This window comes from Necator americanus, chromosome IV, assembly GCF_031761385.1.
Source record: "Necator americanus strain Aroian chromosome IV, whole genome shotgun sequence".
Taxonomy (NCBI): Eukaryota; Metazoa; Nematoda; class Chromadorea; order Rhabditida; family Ancylostomatidae; genus Necator; species Necator americanus.
The window spans coordinates 12,183,738-12,210,355 of NC_087374.1; the positions used below are offsets into that span (position 1 = coordinate 12,183,738).

Sequence of the window (26,618 nt, forward strand, 5' to 3'; positions counted from 1 at the left end):
TGTCATGTGCGCTGCTAAGATTACATGAAGCGGATGGCCACCAGTCCGAAGAAAGTCTGCTGATATAAAATCAGGTCCGGGGCTGTGCCAGGTTTCATGCTCAGATAGCGACTCGTACTTTCGAAGGGAGAATCCGTGGTGGAGTTTCGCCAGTGGGGATGATCGGGCTTGACACAGGAGTTGATGAACGGAAAAGGTTCGAGTAGAACCTCTCCGTAATGATTTCCATCTCACGACGAGAAGTCCCGTCTTCGCTCAGCAAGGCTGTTAGCGGAATATTATATTCACGGAGATCCCTGCGGCACTTCTTTAGATTCGTTCTTCTTTGTGCTGCTTCCAGAATCTTCTTCTGCCTGTACTTCAAAAGATCCTCCTGCAACGCTTTTCTGCAGCTAGTGTTTGCTACTAACCGCTCAATGTGCGATGCATTCGGATCAAGCCTCGAAGCCCTTCTTCTTTCCAACAATTCCTTGGTGGTCTTCGAAATTCGATCCAAGTTTGTCGTGCGCGGCTTCGAGGCACGTTCAGCACAGGCTCGTAATCCTTTGAGCAGCATCTCATAGTCCACGTGTGGGTCCTCCTCGATGTGCCAGTCACCTTGGGACAAGGAGTCCTCGAGTACGCAATCGTCGTAGGCGACTTCTTTTCTACTTCGTTGCCGATAGCAGATGTTCTTTTCCATCGTGTGGCTGAGTCGTATTTTCGCACGAAGGAGACGGTGATCAGAACCAGTACAAAAGTATGGTACTACTGAGACGTCAAGTAGACACCACCTCCTGTTTAAGAGTATGTGGTCGATCTCCGCACGAGTTGCGCCATTGGGTGATTCCCATGTCCACCGACGATGATCTTTTTTCATGAAAAGAGAGTTCCCATGAAAGAGGCGAGCGGAGGACAACAGCCCGGCGAGACGATTGCCATTCTCATTTCGATCCCCTAGTCCAAATCTTCCAATTCTGTGTTCCTCTTCTGTGGCCTTTCCTAGTTTTGCGTTGAAGCCTCCGACAACGAATTTGTAGGAGGACTTCTCGTTGCGAACTACTTCCTCCAGCTCCTCATAAAACGCGATCCAATTCGGATTCATCAGCTGCTGATGTTGGTGAGTAGCAGTTGATGATACTGATGGATTTTTGGCGCAGAGGGCGGAGGCGAAGAATGGCCAGATGAGGTGACACGATCTCGTGAGAATCGACGAGATGGACGACAGATGGGTGCACAACAAAACCAACACCGCCTACATTTCGCAACGGAACCTTCTCTCCACGAATGACGAGTGTACCGTCATTCGTGGAGAGAAGGTTCCGTCGTACGTCGCTCCTTCTGCACTTGGTCTCCTGCAGAGCAATCACGTGAAATTTGATACGCTCTGCAGCTCCGAGAAGGGCATGCAGGTCAGCGTCTGTGGAAACTGTTCTCGCGTTGTAAGTACACAGGCTGAGACAGTTTCTTTGGCGAGTCGTGCGTGTGTCGCCTTGGTCTAGAATCAATGACGTCCTGAGCAACCTGAGATTTGATCGCCTCTCACCGGTCGCCATACCGTCCGACGTCTGAGACGGCTAGGCCCAGTGTGCAGGGTACTGAGGCAGTGAATATGCTGGAGTGACAAAGAGACTTTTCTTCAAACTGAGCAGCCATGCCACGGCGAGCTTAGCTTTCACCACAGGTCGTCGCCCAATCTATATGGATCAGGGAACCACCTTGCGACATTTTGCCAAGACGGTGGTGAATCTTAGCAGTGGTTTACTCTTAGCTAGGCTTCCGATTCCGAGAAGTCGGAATGTTGGATGTGTCGAACTCCTTCTCAGCTTGGGAGACCCTGCCGGAGGACGAACCTCCGCTGTGCATCGCAGTTCGATGCCCAGTGTCACCTCACGCCACTCTGAGGCGGTAAACCGTTGTGGAGGTTGAAAAAAAGAACACTAACAAATAAATAAATGCAATTTTGAACCAAATTTCAGGAGAAAAACATGAACAAAACAATACAGATACGATATAGATCTCTATAATAAAGGCAAATACAGCAAACTTAACAAAAATATGGAAGAAGTACCATAGAAAACGGGAGAATCAGGGGAAAAAAACATAAAAGTAAAGGATAAAGTTTCTGGCGTTAATCAATCCACTTGGGATGGGCCTCCACGTTTAATTCAACTGAGAATTGTTTGAGGTTTACGAACGTGTAACCATACAATGACTTGTGGGGGCTAGCCGATGTGTCAAGTCAGTTCTTTTATCCTTGCAGACAAGTCTGGTACCAATTTGTCGACCCCGGAGGGATGAAAGGCTTTGTGGGCACTATTAGGGTGGGTTTGATCTTCCGGTCAGTCGTGCTGTCGCTGCGGAACCTCTAACCGCTACACTACACCCGCCCCAGGAAGAAACATAGGGAACGAAAACAACTGAAAAAATGCGGGAAATATCTATCCGCTGCCGAAAATTTTGGCGAAGTGTCCAGCAAACCGCTCGCGGACGATCCGCAAGCGACTAAAAACCGCGTTGCTCCACCGCGACCGCCGCAACTTGATCTTGCTTTGTGTCATTTTGACGCGACTAAGCACGTGGGAGTCTGTTCACATACGTTCACCAGATGTTTTGCTATTTTGCTTTCGGATGTTTTTCTTCAGTCTATGGATCGTATTTTTTTAAAAATTTATAAGATGCACAGTTCTGACAGTCGCGTCTCCTACTAAACAACTTTGACAAGGGATTTTAATTTGCGATGTCTCCTGTGAAATAGGATACACCACGACCTGAACTAAGTATATCCAATCGTTTCCAAATGTCTTTTAAGGTGTTGGACAATCTCTGTGTCGAGGCTCGTGTTGTGTGATTAGAAAGAAATTCTCAGCAAGCAATTTCTGGAAAGACTGTGTAAAGTATCAATGCACGGTAAGTGATGCATCTCCTTATTTTACACCACACGCCGTTCTAGTTTTTGCTATTATACATAGTACATGCTGCTGTCAGAAGCCCTAGAGTAGCCGTCTTTTTAGAGAACAATTGAGATGAGATGAGTTATACGTATGTTGAAGGTTTGGATGTTTGGATGACAACCATCTTGACCTCCAACATAGAATCTCACAGAGTATTAATCGCTGGGAAGGTTGCTGTGATGGTTGAAAGAACTTATCCCATTCAATTCATACTAAGCCTAAGCCACCTATAGCATTTTCCTGTACTTTCACAGTTCTTGGCAGTCCACTTAAAAGATCATTTGGTTCAGTTTTACCTCAGAATAACTAAAAATAAAACCATATAATATACATAACAACAAAAGATGAACTAACTACTGCTTTTCATGCGCGGGCAATAGAGAAATAGCATAGCGGTTAGAATCGAGAGGGACGCTTGCTAGCAAAACGCATCGCTGTGGGCCGCGATAGTCCCACCTCGATCCCAACCGCTGGCTCCACCGCTCCGCTTCATGCGCAGCCTTGCGCAACTGTAACGAGCTTCAGGGCGTTTCGACCCAACTATATTATACTGAATGATTATGTAAAGACTCACAGTATCTTGCTGTTGTCGACACGGGCGCGTGTATTAGGAAATGTCTCTTTTACACTGTTTGACTGTGAGAGGCACGGTAAAAAGCGATCCGAGACGGGACCCGCCTCCGACTAGAACTGTGCGCACGCAGAACAGACATGAATGCTCATTTATAAAAATGATACGATTTAAAAAATAAAGATAAAGTAAAGTAAAATGAAGTTGATCGCAGTGAGAGAGTCAGGAAATGAATCTTCAGTCGATAGAAATGTGAAGGATTATACCACAAATCCGACGTGATAAACGAATCGGCGAAAAAACCTTCCGCCGGAGGTGGTTCTGCTCATCCCTCCTTAATCGTCGTGGGAAAACGGCGTAGGAACCGTTCTATTCCCTGCGAAGTACGTTAGAACGTGCTTCTATGTACACGTTCCTGTCCTCTCAGCAGCCTATTCCCTTGTTTCACTTGACGAGGCTGGTGAGGAAACCTTATTACTCTTCGATCCCTCGCAAGTGGATGCGGCGCGCGTACAAAGGCTTCGCTCATCTCTTCCTCACTGAAATCGTTACGAAGATATGAGCGGAACCACCCAGGATCCCGCAATCTACAATCCCATCTCTAAGCTTCCCCGCCGATTCCCTCACAACATCAAACTAATGGTATGGTGTTTTTAATGGTAATCAGGGGAGTTGATGGTTTATACATTTCTGGAAATCTTAGGCCTCCCAATACATTGGAGAGATTTGCCGCTACCTACTTGCTCAACCAGTAGTGCCAGAAGAAGCCATTCACAATATGAGGTTGCTGTACGGAAATGGTCTTCGAGCAGAAATTTGGCAACCATTCGTGGATAGATTTCGAGTGAAAATCGGCGAAGTTTATGGATCAACAGAGGGGACGTCAAATCTTGGTATCTTTCTATTCCGTGTCATTTCTTCTACTTTAGAATTATTTTTCTTTTCTAGTTAATATTGACGGTCACGTGGGAGCGTGTGGCTTCCTGCCCATCTCACCTTTAACTAAGAAAATGCATCCAGTGCGTCTAATCCGTGTTGACGATAAAACTGGTGATGTTATCCGATCGCCGTCAGGACTCTGCATTGCTTGCAACCCAGGTTAACCTCTGTTGAGATACAATGAGGCATTTGTTTTTCAGTTTTTCTACACATTATGTGCTTAGGTGAGAGCGGTGCGATGGTGTCGACGATACGAAAGGACAATCCATTGTTGCAGTTTGAAGGATATCTCAATCAATCAGAAACCAACAAAAAAATCATTAGAGACGTATTCAGCAAAGGAGATAGCTGTTTTGTTTCTGGTGAGCTTGAATTTTCTTACTAGCTGCGGTAGTCACTGATTTGCTCTCGTAGGCCATATTTTTGAAAATCTTTCTTCAGCAATTCCTACGTACTTGCGCCTGGAGTGCAAATGTTTTGTATTTTGAGTTTTTCTTTCTTCTTCAACGCTCTTTTTCATGCATTGTTTGTTGTATGACACGTTATGAGATGTCGTGCATATGACTGCTTGAATATACAAGCCTAACTGATCGTCCAGTGACTTCCGTTTACAGGTGACCTGCTCCACTGGGATCGTCTCGGATACGTGTACTTCAAAGATCGAACCGGGGATACTTTCCGATGGAAAGGTGAGAATGTGAGCACAACTGAAGTGGAGGCTATACTTCATCCAGAAAAAGGCGTCGCAGATGCCACTGTCTATGGAGTGTCTGTGCCCGGTAGGTTGTTTATCGATTTTTTTGTGTGTTATTTATGTGTTGGTAATGAGTAGCTTTGCAGAAAGAGAAGGTCGTGCTGGCATGGCTGCAGTTGTACGAAATGGTGATGACAAGGCTGATGATGACGAATTTGTTGAGAGAATTGGCGCACGACTAGCTGCCAGTTTGGCACCATACGCATTACCACAGTTCATACGACTTTGCCAGGACGTGGACAGGACAGGTGGAACAGAATATGCCGCGTTTTTCTGAAAACAAATTTTTCTACAGAAAATGAGTGAGGTTCTGAGATGATTAAGCGAGCAGAACATTGTACATTTAAAACCGTATCGCAAGGTCGAGACGCTTTAACGTCTCCAAATTTGTTCAACATTCCGGATAACGTATGCATCATGATCTGCTAAAACCTCATAAACATCGAGACAATACTCTAACCAACTTTGGAAGCACTCTTCTCTAGAGTAAAACATTTAGATTTGGCTCACAGTCTCATCAATGTGCAGCTCAGTGTCGCTCGTATAAAAGAGCAAATTTTCGAAGTCTCTATGTGGAAAACTCATTTGATCTAGTTTTAGGTACATTCAAATTGGTGAAAACGAACCTTCAACGACTCGGATATAAATTGAATGTACCCGAGAATAAAGTGTACATCTACAACACGAAACTTAGGAACTATCAACGTCTTAATGAAGAAATCCTTGAGAAATTGGAGCAGGGTTCGTACCCGCTTTGAGAAATGTCTTAGGTGGCAGCAAATATCAGGTTTAGCATTCCATTCATTCGTGTAGATTTCATAGCTTAATAAGACTTCTATCGCTCATCTGTGTAATCGCTATAAGACGTATGAGAGTATGCTAGTGCCTTCCATTAACTACAGGTCACCTCGAAACGCTCAATCAGAGCAATATTTCTTAATATTGACCGCTGTCTCGCTTTACTTTTTTGTTGAATCGAAGCACAGCCAATTTTTCTCCCTTCAGTATCTTTCAATATGTACATCTTTTACAACTGAATCCTGTGAATTAATCTACCTAGTCTTTCATCAGATCAAATCAGTACAGATGTAGTTTTGTTGTGCAACTTTTTTGTTGAATCCTTTATTTATTTTCAATTCATAAAAATATGTTGTCAGGCAACATCTCTTATAAATACTTCCCATTAAACTGATGCCTTCATGGAACGTTTGTGATACGAAAGTCAGGAATTAGATCTGTCCATCCTTCATATTTGCAGGTAGGGCTCGGTCTATAATTTTATTAGCTTGTGCATCTGTTACAAAACACCAAAAAAATTTTAGTTTTTCCACCTGTTCGCTTGACTTACTTCACTTAATTGGTGACCTGGTATTATCTTCTTAGGCGAGTCCACGCGTTTTCGCCGAGGTGTGTTGCTCTTGAGCATAGCTCTCCCCAGCCTTCTCGATTTCCAGCAAGATGTTGCGTAAAATCAATCCATTCGTCGCTGCCCCATAGCCTGCGGGACCTTACGTCTCGCTTGAATGTCCTGTCTATCCACGCAGAATGTCCTCAGGTCCTTTTTCACCACCTCAGTCCAGAAATTCGTTTTTGGCCGGCGGCCTTTCCCGGCCTGAACTCGACAGACGCAATAATACTCATTGAACAAGGCAATCTGCTGCCCTCCTCAGTATATAACCAAAGGAGCAAAGACGATTTTCTGCAGCCGCTTCCGATGGCGGCGGAAGATGTTGACACCTTCCACGTGCCATCCGCCGTTACACCGCTACCACATCGTCTTCGACGTGAAGATTTTCATTGTGGCAGTCATCTAACCAGCTTCCTTTCCGTGCAATCGAAACTCTCCATCACCATAAATGGTGCTGCCCAATATCCTGATCCGTACATCACGATTGGGCGGATTGCGGATAGGTAGACTCGCAGCTTGACTTCGTTGCAGACTGGAGTCGACTACAGGGATTTCGTTAAGGAGTTAAGCAAGTAAATAACCTTAGCGCATCTTTGCCGAATATCTTTCTCGTAGCAGCCGTTGTTCTTTAGCGTACAGTCAAGGTAACAAAATTCATGGACGAGTTCGATCGGTTGTCCATCTCCTCTGATTCTTGTTCGAAGTCTCGGAGTGACCTACATCTCCTCGCACTTCTCAGAGCGTAGACGTAGTCTATAGGCTGAAGTAGCTAGCTTCGATTTACGGTTGACAAGATGTTAAAGTTTCGCACCGCTTACCGCGAATATAAAAGCATCGTCAGCGTACTCGAGATCGGCAAAGGGCGTCCTGATGATCCCGGGATGATATCGGCCTGATACTGATCTACTGCTCTTCGCTTGATGTCGTCGATATCGAAATTGGATAGGAACGATCTTACCACTGCCCCTTTTCTTACTCCATGGTGTTGAACATCCGACTGATGTTCGAACCGGAGTTGTCCATTGATTCGTGTCATCAAGTAGGTAAACGAGTGTGGTGGTACTCCATCGACGCGAAACGAGTTGAGAAAAAGGCCTCAATGAGGAGAGTCGAAAGCGGCTTAGAGGTCCGGAAAGGGCAACTCAAACACCGCTGCCAAATTTCGATCACTACCTTAACGATTTAAATGAATTTGAACAGCATTTGACAACTCTCCTGACTTACTGTTTACACAAATTGTAACGTTGAAGTGCGATCTTTTTAACTGAAAACATCATATAAGCTGTTACAAAATCTCTCGGAAAGCTATTTTTGAATATGCATGGGAGGGATCAAGTGCTGTCCAAATCCACTGACAAAGGTTTTGTGTCTTGGTCGCGAGAGAAAATGGAGCCGGTAGGGATTATTCCTCAACACTTTGCTTTGAATCTTAAAACAACCGCCGACGTCGAGCGCATGGTCAGATATATGTGAACAGATGAACAGCGCGAAAAAGAAAAACATAGGAAGCAAGAATTTTGAAATTTTCTCGGAAAAATTGGACTACTTCTAGTTCGCACGTTTTGCCATTAGCAGATTCCATCACCGAGTGTCATACTATATAGTTCCATGATTCATGGTTACTAATCTAACCACTCTATTGGTTTTTAACAAAAAAAAAACAACTCGTGTTCAAGGCATCTCCCCCGAATATGGGGTGGTGGGGGTTTAAGATGGGTTATGCCTATACGGGGTCGTAGATTATGGGGAGGAGGGTGATTCCGTCCACTTCTTCTTAATTGCCGTAAAAAAACGGCCTAGAAAATGCGGCGCGTGTACAAGGCTGGCGCGCTCCAATCGAACTCGTTGTAGAAGATAGCGCCCCGGAACGGTCGAAGCGGCATCTTCCGGGCCGTTTTTTACGGCCTTAGCTTAGGAAGAAATGGACGGAATTACCTTCTTCCCCATAATTTACGACCCCGTATAGGCATAACTCATCTGAAACCCGTACCACAAAGATTCGTGGGATTATGCCTTTAATCCAGAAAATAGTGGTAGCTGAAAAGATTTTCTCACCAATTTGTTTAGGATAGGGAAGATTGAGATTACTCATGATGTTGACAAATTCCTCTTCGGATTTCGTCAATCTTGGATTATATTTTTTCTCTTCAGCAATCTGAAATTTATGCATGAAACGTGATGCTAACAGAGAGGTCTTGCCTTTTCTTACTGAGGTCTGAAGAATTCCGTCGTAGTTATGGCCGACATACACAGTAAAATCATCGGGAAGTGTGAATAACTTGTCCCATATGGATCGGTACAGTGTTCGAGCATTACCTAGATTTAGAGAAAAATTTCGCTTTTCTATCCGAGTTAGGATTTTGAGGACGTATATGTTTAAAGTTTATTTTAATGCTGTTTTGCTCTTCGTTGTTTTCTCTTCTCTTGTTTTTCGTAAAGTTCAGTGTAAATTGAGATTATAGAGACTAAATTTAGATAATGACGAATTCGCAAAATAGACCAAAAACTAAGAAAAAGACTTTAAAAGAACTGAACGATGCGAGCTGCTCGAATAAGGAAGACTTCCCAAAATTAAGTACTGCATTCCTCTTTGTGCTAATTTTGTCGTTCATCTCATACCATGTCACCACGGAGGAGAAGGTGGGATGAGAGAGCGCGTGTCAGCGGACAGTTATGGAACCTACCAGAGTATTCGATTCGTATTGTAATCTCTACAATGAGCACCACCTGAACTGTGCATTTATACAAGTCCTCACGAAATTTTACTTTGATTCGGTGTGTTTCTCCAGTTTTGCATGCAACCTACGTTTTTTTACCGAAAACAGGCGAGAACCACTGATGATTGGATTGTCTGCTGAGCACATCGACCTACAATCATTTCCTGCCCAGACATACTCATTATCTACACGCTAGCTATCTGTGATAATAAACCTGAAGCAATTGTTCTTGTCATTCCACGAGTTCATTATTTTCAAAAATTGCCCCCATTTCCCTAATTCTCCGCGTCCATATCAATACATCAGCTCGAGTTGATGGCAGTCGCTTCGATCCATTAGTTACAATAAAAAGAACAAGATATAAATTGTGATATCTTAAGCCATAAGGTATCAAACTGGCTAAGGAGCTAAACTCGTGTATCGTTTGCTTTCGGGTCCCTTTCAATCCCCAAAGGAATTGACTGTGCATGCCCTAAAGTCGCACAATGGTCCCAGACGTGAATGAAGAGTTAATTTTCCGTTGTTCGAAACAATTTGTTACAACTACCATAGGAATCATATACTGGCAATCGTAGTCTTTTTTATTTTAAATACGAAATAAATTGAGACAAAGATTTTCTTAAAATAAAAATCTAAAAAAATTCAATATCTAATCTCTAATAATCGAATAATCTCTATAATCTGATAAAACATCTTCTCTATTTCTTTTTTGTCTTTATTTGCTTTTCTCATTTTCTTTCTTTTTAAAAATAAACTTTAGCTGACCTTGCTGGAAGTCAGTTCTTCCACAAGCTCTGATAAGTAACGCGTCTCCGGTGAAAACCATACGATGAGCCTGCGAAACGTAACTGAGGCATCCTAAAAAATGAATGCTACCTTTCTACTCACTGGTTTTTTTCAAAAAACTCCTCAAATATTAAAAAATACATTAACAAAAATATATTGGTCAGCCCCTGGCCATGAATTACTGACTTTCTCACACTGGAAAGTTCCATAAAATATCATCAATAAATCTCGCAGAGAATATCAGGTGTTTATGTTTCGCAAACAACACCTTTTCATTTTGCTCGCTTTCGATTTCCGTGTCTTGTGATTATTTCTGCGGAAAAGTCCTAATTGTTCTGCCAGTAACGAAATGCGTTCATTTTTTTCTAGTTGTGCACGGTAACCAGTAGGAACTAATCAATCACCATCGGTATGTCCGGGTGTGGCGAGCACGTCCAGATGTTCATGACCAAATTTTATTTTGTCACCTTCCTTGACATAATGATCCGCTTTGCCACCCGAATTCGCAGCTAGCACAGATTTCATAGTGGGAAAAGCCTGTAGATGTGACATAAGTGAGGCATGGTAGGGTCAAAACAACATGAAGCGTATAAGTACGCGATTGCGTACGCGGCTTCTCTCGAGGCGCTGCTGTGGAGCGTAGCGGTTGGAGGAACCCTGCTGGCACCGTCCGTCCCTGGAGTTTGCGATGGTCCCACCTCGTTTCCAACTGCTGCCTCCACCGTGCCGTTTCGAGCGCGTAGGCAAATGCACCGTGCTTCATGTCGTTTTAACGCGACTACATTTCTTATGTTTTGGGCTGTTTTTTGTAACAAACCGTTTTAAGCACACCGGTACCGGTTACATGATCAGCATGGACATGTGTGTTGAGGCCATAGACAAGATCAAGGTCGAGATCTCGGATAATCTGAATCGGAATAGTCTTTCAGGCTGTCATTATTCCAAAAAAAAATGCTCCAAAAAACCTATTAGGAAGTTTCAGTGGAAAAAGAGAATATCTCAGTTGAAAAAGTTATTAAAAAGTAATAGTAATTCTACTCTGATCTAGAAATGGTTTTCTCCAAAAAAAAAAAACATGGAACTATTTTCAAAGATTTATATTCCGGACTACCTCAGCATCTCTATGAACTGTCTCCAGAACCGGGTCAATGATTACAGCTTTCCTAGTAGCGGAACATCCAAGGATATAGGTGTAAGTAGATGAGGCGAACTCAATCAGCTATAATTTGATTTCTAAGATAATTCAGAATGAAAGTAGAATAAAAATGGATTTATTCCATTGGCACAATTATACTTCTATTGACTTGGTAAAATTTACACAAACCTGCCTAAAAATTAAGGGGTGCTTCATAGTTCCCAGATCCTGAGTTTTCAAGTTCGTCTTTTTTCCTCGATGAAACTGAAATAGAAGTCTACCAAAGGTGGGAAAATAGAAAAGAAGTGCACGCTACATTCCTCTCTAAGATTGAACTATTGAAGAATAAAGAGAGGAATTTGCAAGGAATAGATTCAGCAGAGCGTGAAAAAAAAGATTGTCATGATATTTGGACGTGAATAAAAGTTACTGTAACAACACGAAACATTTTGAAAAAATGCATGATGGGGAATCCAGGAAGTACTAGCGACGAAAGTACTGGAAACTCATATTTGTTGATCGCGTCAGGTGTTCGCTGAATCTGTGCGCTGGCAAAGAGAAAGAAATGGCTGCAATCGATGGGCGAACAGTCAAAAACCATAGTTGTTTGCGGTAGCGTTCAACCTGTCTTCGATTCCAACAACGTCATGATTTCCCGGCGATTTTTACTTTCTCGAAAAATGATTTGAGTGGATCTCAGAGCTTCGAGTTATCTCTTGCTAGAAAAGAAAGCATGACTTGTCCTTCTGCCCGTACTGATGCGAAGGTTTGATCTGAGGAATATCAATGTACTTTTTGCGCTCGTTGCTTACTTTTTCTGTTGTTATCGCTCTCGTATTTTTACTATTCATCAACTTTTTAAGTATAGCCAAATAAAATTTGTGGTCAGGAATCCTGGATAGTGAGAAAATAAGAAAGAATGTCATTCTAAGTAGTTCTATTCCAGTGCCAACCCAAGGACTCCGCTTTATGTTTGTGTTCCACTCTTTCGTCTCACCTCATCCAAATTGGCATGTCTGTAGCAATATGCACGTACAACTTTACTCGTGCGCAACTTCTTTTTGTATCGCTTCGGCGAGGTCGCTTTTTTCTTCTCGCAGAAGTTGTAAACTGTAATTGAATTAGTTGAATTAACCCTTTACCCAGTATATGTCGTCAGGTCATTGCGCAATACCCTAAAAAAACATTCGAGGAAGAACAGAAGTAAATTGCCAAGCAGAAAAAAAGAGAGATCTCTTCTATTTTATGAAGGAGGTCTCTTTTTTTATTTTTATTTTTTCAGATCTTTTACTCTTAGATCTTTTACTAAAGAACAAATTACGTTTTTCAGTCAGAATTCAATTGAGGTGACTAAAGTAAGAACGGCTGCATTCAGTATAAACACATATTTATTATTATATCATATTTAAACACATTATAAATTCCGTAACGTATCACAAATGAAAGGTGAAAAGTTATGAATAAATGATGTTGCTCTTCTCATATGAGTACTAAAGAATACGTACACACGTGACACACATACGGTATATCGCTTGAAGGCATCACCCCACGAATCTGAGGTGGTACGGATTTCCGATAAAGTATTCGTATACGGGATCGTAGATTATTGAGAGAAGGGAGACTCCGTCCATTCCTTCCCAATTGCCGTAAAAAACGGCCCGGAAGATGCGCGCGTGAACAAGGCTGGCGCGCTCCAATCGAACTCCTTGTGGACAATAGTGAGCCGAAACGCTCGAAGCCGTAACTTCCGGACCGTTTTCTACGGCAATTAGAAAGAAATAGACGAGATCACCCTTCTCTCAATAATCTACTATCCCGAGTACAAATACTCCACCTGAAATTCGTACCACTCCAGATTCGTGGGGTGATGCCTTTAAGGCTGAGCGAATCTGAGTAGTCCCCCTACTTGTTTTCAGTAATAGTCCTAAGAATTAATGGTGTTTGGCGCATATTTTATCGAGAAGAATATTGCTTATGTTTCACCTGCCGTCCCGGAGAAGAAAACTCCCTCGTTGTTAAAGAAAAAAACAGTTTGCTCTAATGAGAACCCTCCGTGAACACGGGCGTTTAGTGTGGTGTTTTTACAGAAATGAAGGGGAAGCACTTTGGCACCTGCGACACCTTTTGTTTTACACAGAATTTATTCCGTAATATTCCGACTCATTCAAGAAAGGAAAAATGATAAAGGAGAGTGTTGAAAACTTCAGACACCCTGCATACTTGCATAAAATTCACATTTTCTTGTGACTCCACTCCCACCCATTGCATTTTTGAACACAAATGTCGAAAAAAATCCTGAATTTGTCTTAGTAAAAGTAAGTGTGCACTCTAATTTCTGAATCTCATTTTTCAGAAGTGGTTATTTTAGTAACGATAACAGTGAGATTGGAAAGTTCATACCTAGAAATTTGCCAATTAATTTTTAACACAAGTTCTATTCACATTTTGCTGTCATAGCAACGTTTAAACTTTTCAAAAACCGATATGTGCAAATACCCGTTTATAGGGTCATTTGAGAACAAAAGACTTAAAATTAAATGGTTTTAAACAACTCCAGACAATTCCCTATGGATACCACAGAGAACGTGCAAGACCACAAATATTAAAAATGAAGGTCTCTACTGATACTGCTGATAATCTAAACAGTGAGAGAACAATGAGAAAATTCGAAAACAAAAACAGCTAATTGTGGCCACCAGAACATCAGAACAATGTACAATAGTGCAGCAGCCGCAGCACGAACAATTTAAGAAACTCCCAATACTGGAACTTCTCGGATAAAATGATGACAGAATCTGGGTTACATGACTATTTGCACGAAACCTGAGAAGATCGAAGACTGATGACGAAGACTAATGTTTTTGTAAACTGCGTTGCATCACATGCAATTGTTCGAGGACACACATCCAGAAAGAAAGAAAGAAAAGAAGAAAGAATCGTATTGAGAGAAACAAAAGCAAGATTTTCCAGAGAGAATCGTTCGGAGAGAAATAAAAACAAGAATTTCCAGAAGGAATGGTTCCGAGAAAAAGGCGGACTGCCTATGTACCTCTCATGTTGAGATCTTGACGAAAAACGATCTCGTCGAAGAAATAATCCTTGATTCATCCTTCACCGATGATGGTTCCTCATCATATAAGCATTAATCACTTCAGTGAAAGCATACAAGAACGACTCCACAGAGGCATGAATAAAATAACGTACAAAGTGTTGGAATGGAATTCCTGGCTGTGTACGTGCGTTCGTACTTTCGTGAATACATAGAAATAGCTCAGATATCCCAACAGTCTGCATGGATGTACGGATAATTTGCACAGTTTTTTTGCACGAATTCAAATAAATGTTCTGGTGAGGTCGAAAAACCACAGATTCTAGTTCTAACGCATCGATACGCATCAATGCAATACACTACCACAACAACCGTTGTTTCTACTTTAAAGTTACGATTCTCTTGCGAATATCATCGCCTAAGCTAACGTTTTGGGTTCGTATCAGATCAAAGAAACGCTAGACGTCCGTCTCCGAATGGATTGCTCCAGTTGCATTCTTGAGCCGTGATTATCACTAAAGCCTTGTTCCGTCTGGTATAATTCAAAACGATTCTGACTGCGAGTTATGCAAAGACCCCTCCCGTCCAATATGATTACCGCTCAACGTCTCAAAAGCTCTCTGCTCTCATTTTAATTCTTGACGTAACAGCATTAATAATATCCGGTAATATTACTATATTATTGTTATAATTGTTTAGTGTTATTATTATTATCGAGCATAAACAGATACATTTATATGCAATTATACAAATTGTACATTGAAATTGGTATTACACCCTTTTGTGTCTTGCAGCATTTATCTTTATGATAGGACGTGAGTTAGTTGACTAGGTACGCTATTTTTTTTCTCTTGCATTAAAGGCATCACCCTTCGAATCTGGGGTGGTGCAGATTTCAGGTGGAAAGTTTCTATACGGGATCGTAGGTTATGGAGAAAAGGATGATTCCGTTCATTTCTTCCTAATTACCGTAAAAAAACGGTCCGGAAGATGCGGCGCATGCACAAGGCTGGCGCGCTCCAATCGAACTCGTTGTAGATAATAGCGCGCCGAAACGCTCGAAGTCGTATCTTACGGGCCGTTTTTCACGGCAATTAGGAACAAATGAACGGAATCACCTTTCTCTCCATAATCTACGACTCCGTGTAGGCATAACCCACCTGAAACTCGCACCACCCCAGATTCGTGGGGTGATGCCTTTAAATAGCACATCCTACCATGTGTGGAATGGACATAACAAATTAAATTAATTCAAAAAAGGAAATTAGTTGGTTAGTGGAACCGTCGTACCGACCGTTTTGGATGGGTTGACCATAAAATCCTTCTCGAAACTTCAATAACTTCCGAATAGAAACCTTCTTGCGAAGTTGAATGTAGTCGTGGTGATAAGTGACTAGCAGCGAAACTATAGGCGGCATTCAATGAAAGAAAAGAATTAGAGATAATTGTTTTATTGCATGGGAACATCACGTGTAGTGCCGAGGAATGGAACCCCGAAAATTCTAGAACAGAAAGAAAAAACTCGGAATTTTTATTCGCAACCTCAGCATTACCAACGTGAAAAGGAATCACGTGATTTTGTTGAGATCATCTTTAACCTAGTTCAGTAAGTCATAAATTTTACTTGATATCTCGTCCCCTCCCCTCAACTCATCATCGTAGGCGCAAAAAACCGGTTCATTACTCTCCGATAGTTAACAGCGTTCTAAAAAAAAGTTGCCCCATTGATTGTGGGTGCCTATCGATCGATCGCGTTATCAGAATTTTGTTTGGTGGTGCTGTGAAAACAAAGTGCATTCCCAGAAGAAAAAAAAACCAGCTTTACGCATGAATTAAGGCAGAAAGAAATAGAAAAATGAAAACGAGACATCGAGAGAAGCACAAGAAGAACGTCAATCGAAAAATGACTCAACAGTTGTGACAAATGACGATAGAGGCAGGTGAGCTGGAAGTACGCATCCAACAAAAATGCAGCGAGATCTGCTGACATACGCTTTGGACGAGATCAGCATTGCAGCACATTTTTGTGAGATTCAGTAATCTGGAAGGAATTGAGGAGAATTGGAAGAGATCAGGAATAATGTCAAACTTTCTGAAGAAACACTTATAGGTAAACAACTATGACAACTTGTACGAAATCCACGCTTTGTTGCAGAAGCTTGGATGTACTAGGCTAGAAACCATAAACATCCACTGTTTATGTGGCATTATGTGCCTCTTTGCAAGGAGTCTAGCTGGAAAATTGACGCTACTCTTATTATTATTATTCCGAGCAGTAACTCCTCCAGCACTTTTTAATGGCGTCATAGTCCATAATTACTTTGTAGTTTCAGTTATTGTCATTTATCAATTACCAAAAATCTCCCTTCGTTTATCTGCTTCTGATTCAGATGGTTGTTTGTGAGTTACCGATGCATTTAATGCTTTCCAAGCATTTTTTGACACCGTTCCCGCCGGTGCATTTCCTTCGTGTCCAGACTTCGGACTTCGCCGTCAGCTTTTGCATGATCTCGGCAGATTTCTTTTGTATTTTTTGCACCGATGTTGCCTGTCCAAACACTTTTCAAGCAACTGGCTTCCACTTACCAGCTTAGCCTTACTCTTTCTGGCTACTGCTGAGGGTGGCACATCATGACCGAGTGTGGAAATTCCTGATTCTAATACGTGCTCTCTTAATAAGTGAACATGAAGTAGTGACACACTGTTGATGAACTCCATGAGATGACCTCCCACTATGGTGTAGATCAAGAACTTTGCGGGTTTTGACCTATGGGGTCATATGCGGGCCACATCCTAATACGCGGAGCTCCGCTAACGTCACGACAATGCGACTGCTTATACACCTTTCAATTTTAACCTCTATCCTTTCTCTTAATGACGTTTTAGGTAAGCACTACGATTTGAGCTCTTTTGGTTTCGGCTTTTGATGTGGTATCTTATGGAATGATGACTTGTTCTGGATGATGCATTTGAGAGGATATATTACAAATGATCTGACTTTCCGGAAGACGATAACGCCGAAACGTTAGCCGTAATAAAGTGTGCTAACGATTTTGGCTCATGCTTAAGGTTGATAGTCGACAAGTTGCGACCTCCCACTATAAAGAGCCCAAAATTGTCCGGGCAGCCGTCGCAAACTCCCACGGGCACCGAGAAAAAGAACCTAAAACTTGACCAATTGAGCTGATCATATTGCAGAGTTCTAGGCTGCTGCTGATGGTCGCAGGCGTGCAACGTGCACTTAACGGAAGAAATTTTGAGTTGCAGTTTGTGATAAAAATTCATGGACATTGAACATTTGAAAGAGCGTACGGAGCAACATGTTTAACAGAGCTGTGTTGAGCGGTGACGATGAGCAAGACAAGGCGACGAAGGCGTCGAACTACCTTAGACAATAATTGGATTTTTCCTTCGATGTGTACAATGTGAAATTGGACAGAACTTGCACCGTAGGGATCAAGAATACACGTAGGTCGTAAACTATATCTTCCACCAGTGATCAATTCCATAGATTTTTTGCGCTTTCGGTCAAGCTTATCATCGTCCACGGAAAGGAACAAAAACGCGGGGATATCTGAATGCGGATATTGCCATGTTGTTCAAAGTCCCTTCAGAATAAGGATAAAGTCACTGTCGTATCGATCCACCTGCGATGCACCAACGCGTTCTACTGCAATTTGTAATCGTTGAGGTTTTGGAATGCGTGTTGGCCTATACAAAGGGCAGTGTTAGATGTCAAGTGATCATGATGACGAGACAGTGTTTTTATCCTCTCTGAAAGGTCTGGTATCACTCTGTTGACCGCGGAGCGATGAAGGGGTTGGTTTGGCTAGCTCTACGGCAGTTTCGAATCATCGACCATGTAGCCACTGCGGACCTCTTAGCGACTGCGCCACAACCGCCCTTATTATCAACATTACTAATATTGGCTGGTACTATCTTTATTATATATAGCAAATGTTATTATGCGCTGTTTACATTTTTTACGCTTGTCAAAAATACTTCAAGCTTTCTAAGATAACCTACGCCTACGATCTAAGATAACTTATGGTTTCTATAGGAAGCTATCGAAAAACTCTTCTCTGAGTTGACATTCGTGTATTTTTTACACCTGCTTTCTCGCATCAGCATCTCAGTTTGAAAACAGTGCTATAAACGCAACGAAACAGAAATCTTTCGCAGGCCTATAACAAACTACTGCTGGTATAGAACACCTGTGGCTATAATTCAGTGAAAGTGTTTAACTGCCACCTTGTGAGTTAATCACTTGTGTTTTTTTCACCTTTGCTTCATATTAGTCGTTTCCTCTTTTCTTTCTTCCACTCTCTTTTCACCCTCTACTAACATCCTACGTTGTTTTTCCTCGTAAATAGAGTAATATTTCATAAATAAATAAACAGGTAATTAAGTATACTCAGATGATGGATTACCACTTAAAAACAATACAAATGCTGGATAAAGAGAAGTTCTTGTCGACTTTGTAAACGTCTTAGCGGCCATTTATAGGCATACATCTCTGATTTATTTTTTGTATTCTTTTCAAACTGGTTAGCCGTGGTTAAAAATCTAAGACATTTTTTAAATTGAAGTTATGACAAAAAAACAGGTCAATTCACTATGGCAGAAAATCCTTAGGAAGATTTCTTTTCAGTCCTAGCAGCAGTTTGCATGATTTTTTGCAATCCATTTCCCTAATCAATCATGCAAATGTTTCGCAGACGGTGACCTTGGGAAATAATTTTTTTTAGCAAATGCTCTCTTTTCAAAACTCTCTAAGTTGTCAATTTCCAACCTCTCCATCTTGAATATGAATGACTAGTACTGGAAAAACAAGTTAGACGATTGATTAACAAATTTACCATGCACTTTTCTTTTTTTTTCTGATATGATGATTGGAAAAATCACCAGGTGGTTCTCCTTTTTTGTTACCTAAAATAATAGACCATGCTTCAAGCTTCTAATCAATTTTTTATTTGATGTTTGTTAGTTCAAGAGTAACCAACCAATTTTTCCCGGTTTACTCTTCTTCTATCTCCATGATAAAAAAAACCGCCTTATGTTTGCACCTCAAGATACTCATCCGACGATCTCATCATAAAATAATCAACAATTGTCACGTGGGAGCCGATGCTTCCAAACGCTTCTATATGAAATTTGTTTTCTATAACATTTCAAACAACGCACAACAAACGACGAAACCATTAATAACGAGATTTGATTGATTCATTACTTGTAACATAAATACTACAACAGTAGCGATAATCTGACAAAGACAATTTCACACAAGCGACATCATACTACATACCGTCAACTGAGGACATAAAAATCAGCATTCTTATAACTTTCAGCCGCAACTGTGTATTTTCTTCATCGCCTTCTGCGCGGTTACAACACGTGTCACTTTTTGCGCGGTTACAACACGCGTCACATTAGATCTCGAGGTTGAGTTGTCGTAGTTGATTTTAGGTTTCCGACAAACCATTAGCTGGAGTTGTTCCACAAACGCCAATCGATACTCCTTTGAACGCCAGATGCAGACGTAGAAAGTTTGCGAATAGCAGATCAAAGCGAAGAATACCTGAAGTTTATTAATGTACTTACTAAAATTCCGTTTCTATTAAGATACGCCAAGATTTGCTCAATATTTCCGCCGTCGGTTCGCTTCCGATTGTACATACCATGTTGCTCTGCCATAATGAAAGCAGATCGGGGGAAAATCCGAAAATGTAGCCGACGTTAACACCAAGAATTGCCATGAACCACGAGAAAATGAAGATCACAACAATAACTCGCAATCTGCGTAAAACTTTCCGTTGTTCCTTGTTAGTGCGCGATTTTGCTGCAATCGAATATCGCAATGTAATCATGTAGTGAACCGCCATACTATAATTACTGCATGAAACAAATCCGCCAGGAGACATGAGAAGTCCAGCCGGAATTAATTAAGTATGACTAGCTTCGGTAAATAAGAGAGAAAATGTTATTTTATGTACATATCTAAGAAGAAATGAAAGAATTCCGCACTTCTAAAGTGTACAACTCCGATAATAACGGCATATACGACCAAAACGCAGCAGTTTATAATAATATTTGAGACCGACCAGTAAAAGCTAACGTTTGGAGCCAACCCTGAAAGGAAAATAAAAAAAACTGTTTCGTGGATATTAGCAAAACTAATATCAATGAAGCTTGCTACGTAAGCTCTAACCTAGAGGAGGATTACAGAAGGGGATCACTTCGTCGTCCTGGGCTGCATATCCCCAAATCGTCACAGAAAGAGAGTAGGCTGAGCTAAGAGAAAATGCTACCAAAATATAGGGAACTGTTCTGCATGTCCGGTACCTAAAATACTAATTTTTAGTAAGCAAGTTTTTATCGAGTTGAAGCTATCATTTTCTCACATAAATCTCACACCACTCTAAATTCAGTAAGAAGTACGCGAATTCGTTAAAGGCATCACCCCACGAATCTGAGGTGGTGCAGATTTGAGGTGGAGTATTCTTTTCAGGGATAGTAGATTATGGAGAGGAGGGTGATTCCGTCCATTTCTTCCTAATTGCCGTAGAAAACTGCCCGGAAGATGCGGCGCCGCACAAGGCTGGCGCGCTCCACTCGAACTCCTTGTAGAAAATGTGCGCCAGAACGTCTGAAGCCGTATCTTCCGGTCCGTTTTTTACGGCAGTTAGGAAGAAATGGACGGAATCACCCCCCTCTCCATAGTCTCCCATCCCGTATACGAATACTTCACCTGAAATCCGTACCACCTCAGATTCGTGGAGTGATGCCTTTAACATAAAGAAGAAGCTCAGATTACTTTAGAGGCTGTCGCTACTGCAATATTTTCCTTGAGCGAAATCCCAAACTTCAATTATCAATGACGCATATGTCATATTAAATTCCATTTTCTTTAGATTGAACATAAATTTATTTTGATTGCTCATATCCGCTTTCAAATTATTCAAGTCGCTTCTCCATCCAAATTGTTAGAGAAGTGTTGAATTCCACAGAAGAAGCTCCTGTGAATAAAAATCGTTCATCGTTGATGATAGCCATGGAAAGCAGAAATATTTAATGAATTTCGAGGAAACTTCAATAGAAAGCGAATAAAAAGGAGTAAAACCTAGCATTGGTGTTCTCGTCAGTGGATATAGGAGAGTGTGTAACTCCTTTTGAATTCCTAATACCTAATTACCTAATATAACTTGGATTAATGGCATCAAACCATTTAGTCCTCAGAAGTAGGCAAAGTTTTTGTGTATCATCTCAAATGCACGAATGTACCGATAAGATTACATTGCAAACTACGAGCAAACCCGAACCTGTAATTACAGTTTCTTTGCGAAGAAAATAATAATTTTTTTTAATCAAAAACGGGACATTCTAAGGAGAGGATTATTTTCAGATGATTAATTTTTTTATGGAGCATCTATTCCCTTAAAAGTCATAGTCCGCGGGCTGCCTCATTGAAAAGGATGAAGAAGAGACCTGACTGTCGCTTAAAGGCATCACCCCACGAATCTGAGGTGGTGCAGGTTTTAGGTGGGTTATGCCTACACGGAGTCGTAGATTATGGAGAGAAGGGTGATTCCGTCCACTTCTTCCTAATTGCCGCAAAAACGGCCAGAGAGATGCGGGGCCTGCACAAGGCTGGCACGCTCCAATCAAAGTCGTTGTAGAAAATAGTGCGCCGGAACGCTCGAAGCCGTATCTTCCGGGCCGTTTTTTACGGTAATTAGGAACAAATGGACGGAATCGCGCTTCTCTAATCTTATCTAATCATAATCTACGATTCCGTGCAGGCATAACCCACCTGAAACCCGTACCACCCCAGATTTGGGGGTGATCCGTTTAAACAACAATTAGCAAGTACGTCTGAACCAAATTAGTTCATTGTTAGATTTCTCTGGGGTGTTTCTGTTCCCTGATTGCTACTTTTGCTACTGGACTCGTTTATTGGTGATCCTTGACGAGTGGTAAGTGGTTTACAGATTCTGCAGACAATACATGGTCCGTCGTGTCTGTATAACCCACCTGTTTTCTACGCAGCCTCAAAAATGCTATTCATAACACTTACCAGAGTGGGAAGAGCAAAGCAAGTAGTAGATCAATGGAAATCACAAGAGTCATAACGGCTTGTTGACAAATAACAAACATATAAAGTGTTATATAAGGAAAACATTGTCTTCTTGTAAACGGTGAAATGAAGACGATGAATATCACATTAATTACTTCCGACAAAAGACAAAGAATGTGGCATGCTGCATTAATGGCAAGCAGCACTCCTGGAAAACATGGATTAAGAACGGTGCCCGCTTCTGCTTCTCACTTCAGGTAGTTTTCACCTTCAGGAGGAATATACCATCTACATAGAAACTAAGTTTGCTAGCTTTTGCAGGGTTAATGCCTGTTCTCAAACTTTTAATAGTGATCAAGCTATTGATATGAAAATAATTCCGCACTGAAACTAGGAAAATAATAGTGTGCTTGCTAGAAATTCCCAGCTAGTAGGTGAAAGTATTAATAGTGAACCAAAATAAAAAAAGCCATCGTTTGAAAAAATACATTGAAGGAGATTAAAAGAATAAATTCACGACCTCCTGCTTTATTGAAACCAGGCAGAAACGAAAGCTGTTTTTCAAATGTACTAGTGAAAAAAAATCCGTAGGTACTTTACGTAGGAACCATATGGCATTCATCAACTACTAAGCATAACGAAACTTCTAGTGAAGAAACATAGTATAAAGGTGATTACCAGTGAATGTGATCTAAAAATGAGCGAACACAGATTGTAAATTGGCTGTGACAATCTAGTACAACGCAATTTCCGAGGCAGTTTCTGTAAAAATCTGAGCCTTTCCAGAAGAAAAGTAATTCCATTATTTCTAAATTACATTTTGCTATCAACAAGTTTTTTTTTTGAAAGGTCTCCTGCTAACATTTAATACCTGAAATTATACATAGAGTGTTTCAGCGGTTGTTTAACCTCCGTAAAAAATTTTTGAACCCTTAAAAATTATATGATTTCTTATTCACCAATACAATGCCTAGAAAAGGTCTAAAAGGGAAAACTTTAATAATACTTGTGCTATTAATTTTTGTTTAAATTAACAAAAATATAAAACATATTGTGATGGGGAACTACGAAGTAGAGGGAGAAAAACGTTAATTAACGCCACGCAATCAAGCAGGCGATTGAAGGTGATGTATGTAACTGTCACTATAGCCCGTTGATTACTATACAGTAAGGTTGTTGTGATTTTTTACACACAGTACGCGTCACTCAGGCTCGCTTCCGGAATCGCGCTTCCAGAACTTGAAAAATTGTAGATACGAAAGCACTTACTCCAAAATACAGTCGCTTCTGAGTATGCTCTCTTCTTCGTGAATGTGGCAACACTGAGAAAATGCTGTGTTTAAAGTGAACGATGTTTTTCGCCCCAATTTGATTCACGAATTTTCTCCGCTACCGAATTCCCACAAAGAGCTTGTTTCCTTGGTCACCTATACCCAAAACTGAGGCAACAGAAAGCTATTTAAAGGCATCACCCCACGAATCTGAGGTGGTGAAGATTTTAGGTGGAGTATTCTTATGAGGAACAGTAGATTATGGAGAGGAGGGTGATTCCGTCCATTTCTTCCTAATTGCCGTAAAAAACAGCCCGGAAGATGCGACGCCGCACAAGGCTGACTCGCTCCAGTCGAAATCCTTGTTTCTACAAAAAAAAAAGAGCGCCAGAACGCCCGAAGCCTTCCGGACTGTTTTTTAATGCAATTAGGAAGAAATGGACGGAATCACTCTCCTACCCATATCTACTATGCGGTATACAAATACTCCACCTGAAATCCGTACCACCTCAGATTCGTGGGGTGATGCCTTTAAGTCGCTTCATTCTTCTGTCGAGGATTTGTTTCCATCATAATACGTAGATACTCAGCGCAAAAGGTTGTCACTGTGTTGTTTTCAATCACCTACTTTCCGATTGTGGTGGGATGCCATTTTTGCAGTAATCATGAGAATATTTAATTAATAAAAGCTGGTAGACAACAAGATTCACATAAGCTAGCAACATAGTATTTGTTTACAATAATATTCCAGCAGGAAATATGTAGTGGAAATTAAAATAGAAATTGTTTCTGGACAAATGCTTGTAAATAAAGCGATACCTGAGTCATGAGAATGTATTTTGATTTGCAACGCACGAAAGGAAGTGTGGGAGTCATATTACTCAGAAGAGGAATAAACAGATTTTTGAGAACATCTGTTTGGTTTAGTGTAGGAGCAATCATGAAAGTACATCAATACAGCGTTCATCCAAATATTTTTTCTTTTACAACTAGTTTGTAAAGGAATGGTGAAGAAAACATGGGCACTTGATTTTTTTTAGGATGTCATTTCTTCGCAATCATTTCAGAGAAGAATTTTTCTAAATAAATTTCAAGATATTAAGCATCTGTGCATTCTCCTAGATACCTAACTAGGCAAAGGGAGATAAAGAGCTTTTTGGAGAGATTTCCGGATGAACACCAGCTTTAAATGAGAAGATAATGAAAAATTGTCGCAAAGCACTCTCTTGATAGTTCATTTCTGAAGTTCCATAACAGCTGCTAATAAAAAATGATATTTAGCGGAAAACTCTAATTTCTGAGACTGAAAAACACTCCTTCGATTGTCGAATTCTAAAGAACTCTCAATTACACCAAAACCAGACCTGGCTTTGTATGGGTGGAATCCTTTCGTACAGTTGTCCATAATAGTTGTATATTGCCAAAATTTCCAACGATGTTAAAAAAGATCACCTCGATCGTTACGCATTGGATGCTCAGTTCCTCAAGCATACTAAAGAAAGTGAATTAGTGGTGGTGTAAGTACGGAATAATCGGCAATTTCAGGCCGAATTGAACAACTTTCAGTTACTGTCGTAAATAATGTAAATGATTTCAACGGTATTTACGAAATAACAACAATTTAATAAAAATGAATCTCGAACCACCGTCATTTTATCTGGATGTACATTGGCATGTAAGAGGGCGGAACATGAGTGGAAATCAACTTGAATGAATATTCAAATGCTGTCAAGAATGCGCTTTTTAGGCGCCGCCCATTAGATTTTACCACCTGTAAAGATGTGAAGATAAAAAAAGAGATATTAAACTATTGCTAAACTACATTATAGAGGATCTGTAAACATATAGACACTTGGAACCGTAACCATAACTGTACCAACTTCAACTATCATCGTATACTTGACTACAAAGGGTTACAGAAACAGAAGACTCTATGTGAGAATACCTTTTATCGACTACCGACTTTATTTATCATCGTAATCATCGCTACTAGTTTGCTTAAAGGCAGCATACCACGAATCTGAGGTGGTGCCGATTTCAGGTGGAGTAATCTTATCAGGGATAGCAGATTATGGAAAGAAAGGTGATTCCGTTAATTTCTTCCTAACTGCCGCAAAAAACGGCCCGTAAGATGTCGCACCGCACACGGCTGGGGCGCTCCAATCGAACTCCTTGTAGAAAATAGTACGCCGGAACGCTCGAAGCCGTATCTTCCGGCCCGTTTTCTACGGCAACTAGGAAGAAATGAACGGAATCACTCTCCTCCCCATAATCTACGATCCCGTACACGAACACTCAACCGGAAATCCGTACCACTCCAGATTCGTGGGGTGATGCCTTTAAATTATACTTGACTATTCATGAACGACCAAACTGCTGAATTTTAGGCAAACTTGAGAGTATTCCACAGTTCTGGATTGTATTGGATTTGGATAAAATCTTTTGCGGAATGCGCCAATGATTTTGACATCAATTTGGAATCGTTTAGGTCAACGAACAAGTATGCCCCTCCTGAAATGACTCGCGAGGGAAAACCAAACCAGTGATATCTATCTAACAAAAAAGAATTCCTTTGTGTCGATCTATAATGGGAGGCAGGGAGCATTCCGCTACTCTGGCCCAGGAAAGTACTGACTGTCACAATTCAGGAAAAGAAAATGCGGAAGTTCGAAGCGGGGGCATACTACCGTGATTATTTCTATGTAAGATTCGTTTAAAAGTAAAAACGTCTCAAACTTCACTTTTTGGTCCTATAGGGTATTAGAGCCATGGGAGCGTCACCAATTACAACAAGGTTAAAACATCTTATAATTTCAACGGAATGATTGTGCTATGAATGACTTCTTTGAATTTCTTTCCCAGTTAGAAAAAAAAAACCAATTCTGCTATAAAATTCACGTTAGACTAGTTGCAGAAACATAATAGTTGAGCAGCGTTACGGTGTAAGACCTAATATTCTTGTATAACATCTTGCTTATCTC

The 26,618-nt window shown here is 41.0% G+C and overlaps 3 protein-coding genes across 7 annotated transcripts; 1 reads left to right on the forward strand and 2 right to left on the reverse strand.

Moving 5' to 3' along the window:
- Positions 1 to 100: 100 nt before the first annotated feature.
- RB195_001028 (uncharacterized protein) lies at positions 101 to 1,084 on the reverse strand (the record flags this gene model as incomplete). Its single annotated transcript, XM_064197614.1, has 1 exon — positions 101 to 1,084. One exon carries the CDS (start codon positions 1,082 to 1,084, stop codon positions 101 to 103), a length of 984 nt encoding a protein of 327 aa, XP_064053495.1.
- A 112-nt stretch (positions 1,085 to 1,196) lies between these two features.
- RB195_001029 (uncharacterized protein) lies at positions 1,197 to 6,389 on the forward strand (the record flags this gene model as incomplete). 2 transcript variants are annotated; one of them, XM_064197616.1, is made up of 11 exons in its annotated part: positions 1,197 to 1,391; positions 1,751 to 1,887; positions 2,243 to 2,320; positions 2,375 to 2,535; positions 2,792 to 2,889; positions 4,208 to 4,397; positions 4,453 to 4,602; positions 4,668 to 4,805; positions 5,058 to 5,222; positions 5,284 to 5,445; positions 5,798 to 5,955. In XM_064197616.1, 11 exons carry the CDS (start codon positions 1,197 to 1,199, stop codon positions 5,953 to 5,955), a joined length of 1,632 nt encoding a protein of 543 aa, XP_064053497.1. The 2 variants fall into 2 exon arrangements, with proteins under 2 accessions (XP_064053497.1, XP_064053496.1); XM_064197615.1 differs by lacking the exons at positions 1,751 to 1,887; positions 2,243 to 2,320; positions 2,375 to 2,535 and adding an exon at positions 6,355 to 6,389 and having other exon boundaries at positions 1,197 to 1,458; positions 5,798 to 5,938.
- A 37-nt stretch (positions 6,390 to 6,426) lies between these two features.
- Positions 6,427 to 25,042, reverse strand: RB195_001030 (uncharacterized protein; the record flags this gene model as incomplete). Of its 4 annotated transcripts, XM_064197617.1 has the most annotated exons (12): positions 6,427 to 6,467; positions 8,661 to 8,760; positions 8,815 to 8,921; positions 10,088 to 10,180; positions 10,513 to 10,645; positions 10,926 to 11,015; positions 11,220 to 11,327; positions 11,433 to 11,507; positions 12,056 to 12,137; positions 12,241 to 12,353; positions 19,772 to 19,870; positions 19,971 to 20,048. In XM_064197617.1, 12 exons carry the CDS (start codon positions 20,046 to 20,048, stop codon positions 6,427 to 6,429), a joined length of 1,119 nt encoding a protein of 372 aa, XP_064053498.1. The 4 variants fall into 4 exon arrangements, with proteins under 4 accessions (XP_064053498.1, XP_064053499.1, XP_064053500.1 ...); XM_064197619.1 differs by lacking the exons at positions 12,056 to 12,137; positions 19,772 to 19,870; positions 19,971 to 20,048 and adding an exon at positions 15,587 to 15,710; XM_064197618.1 differs by lacking the exons at positions 12,056 to 12,137; positions 12,241 to 12,353; positions 19,772 to 19,870; positions 19,971 to 20,048 and adding an exon at positions 15,587 to 15,607.
- Positions 25,043 to 26,618: the final 1,576 nt, after the last annotated feature.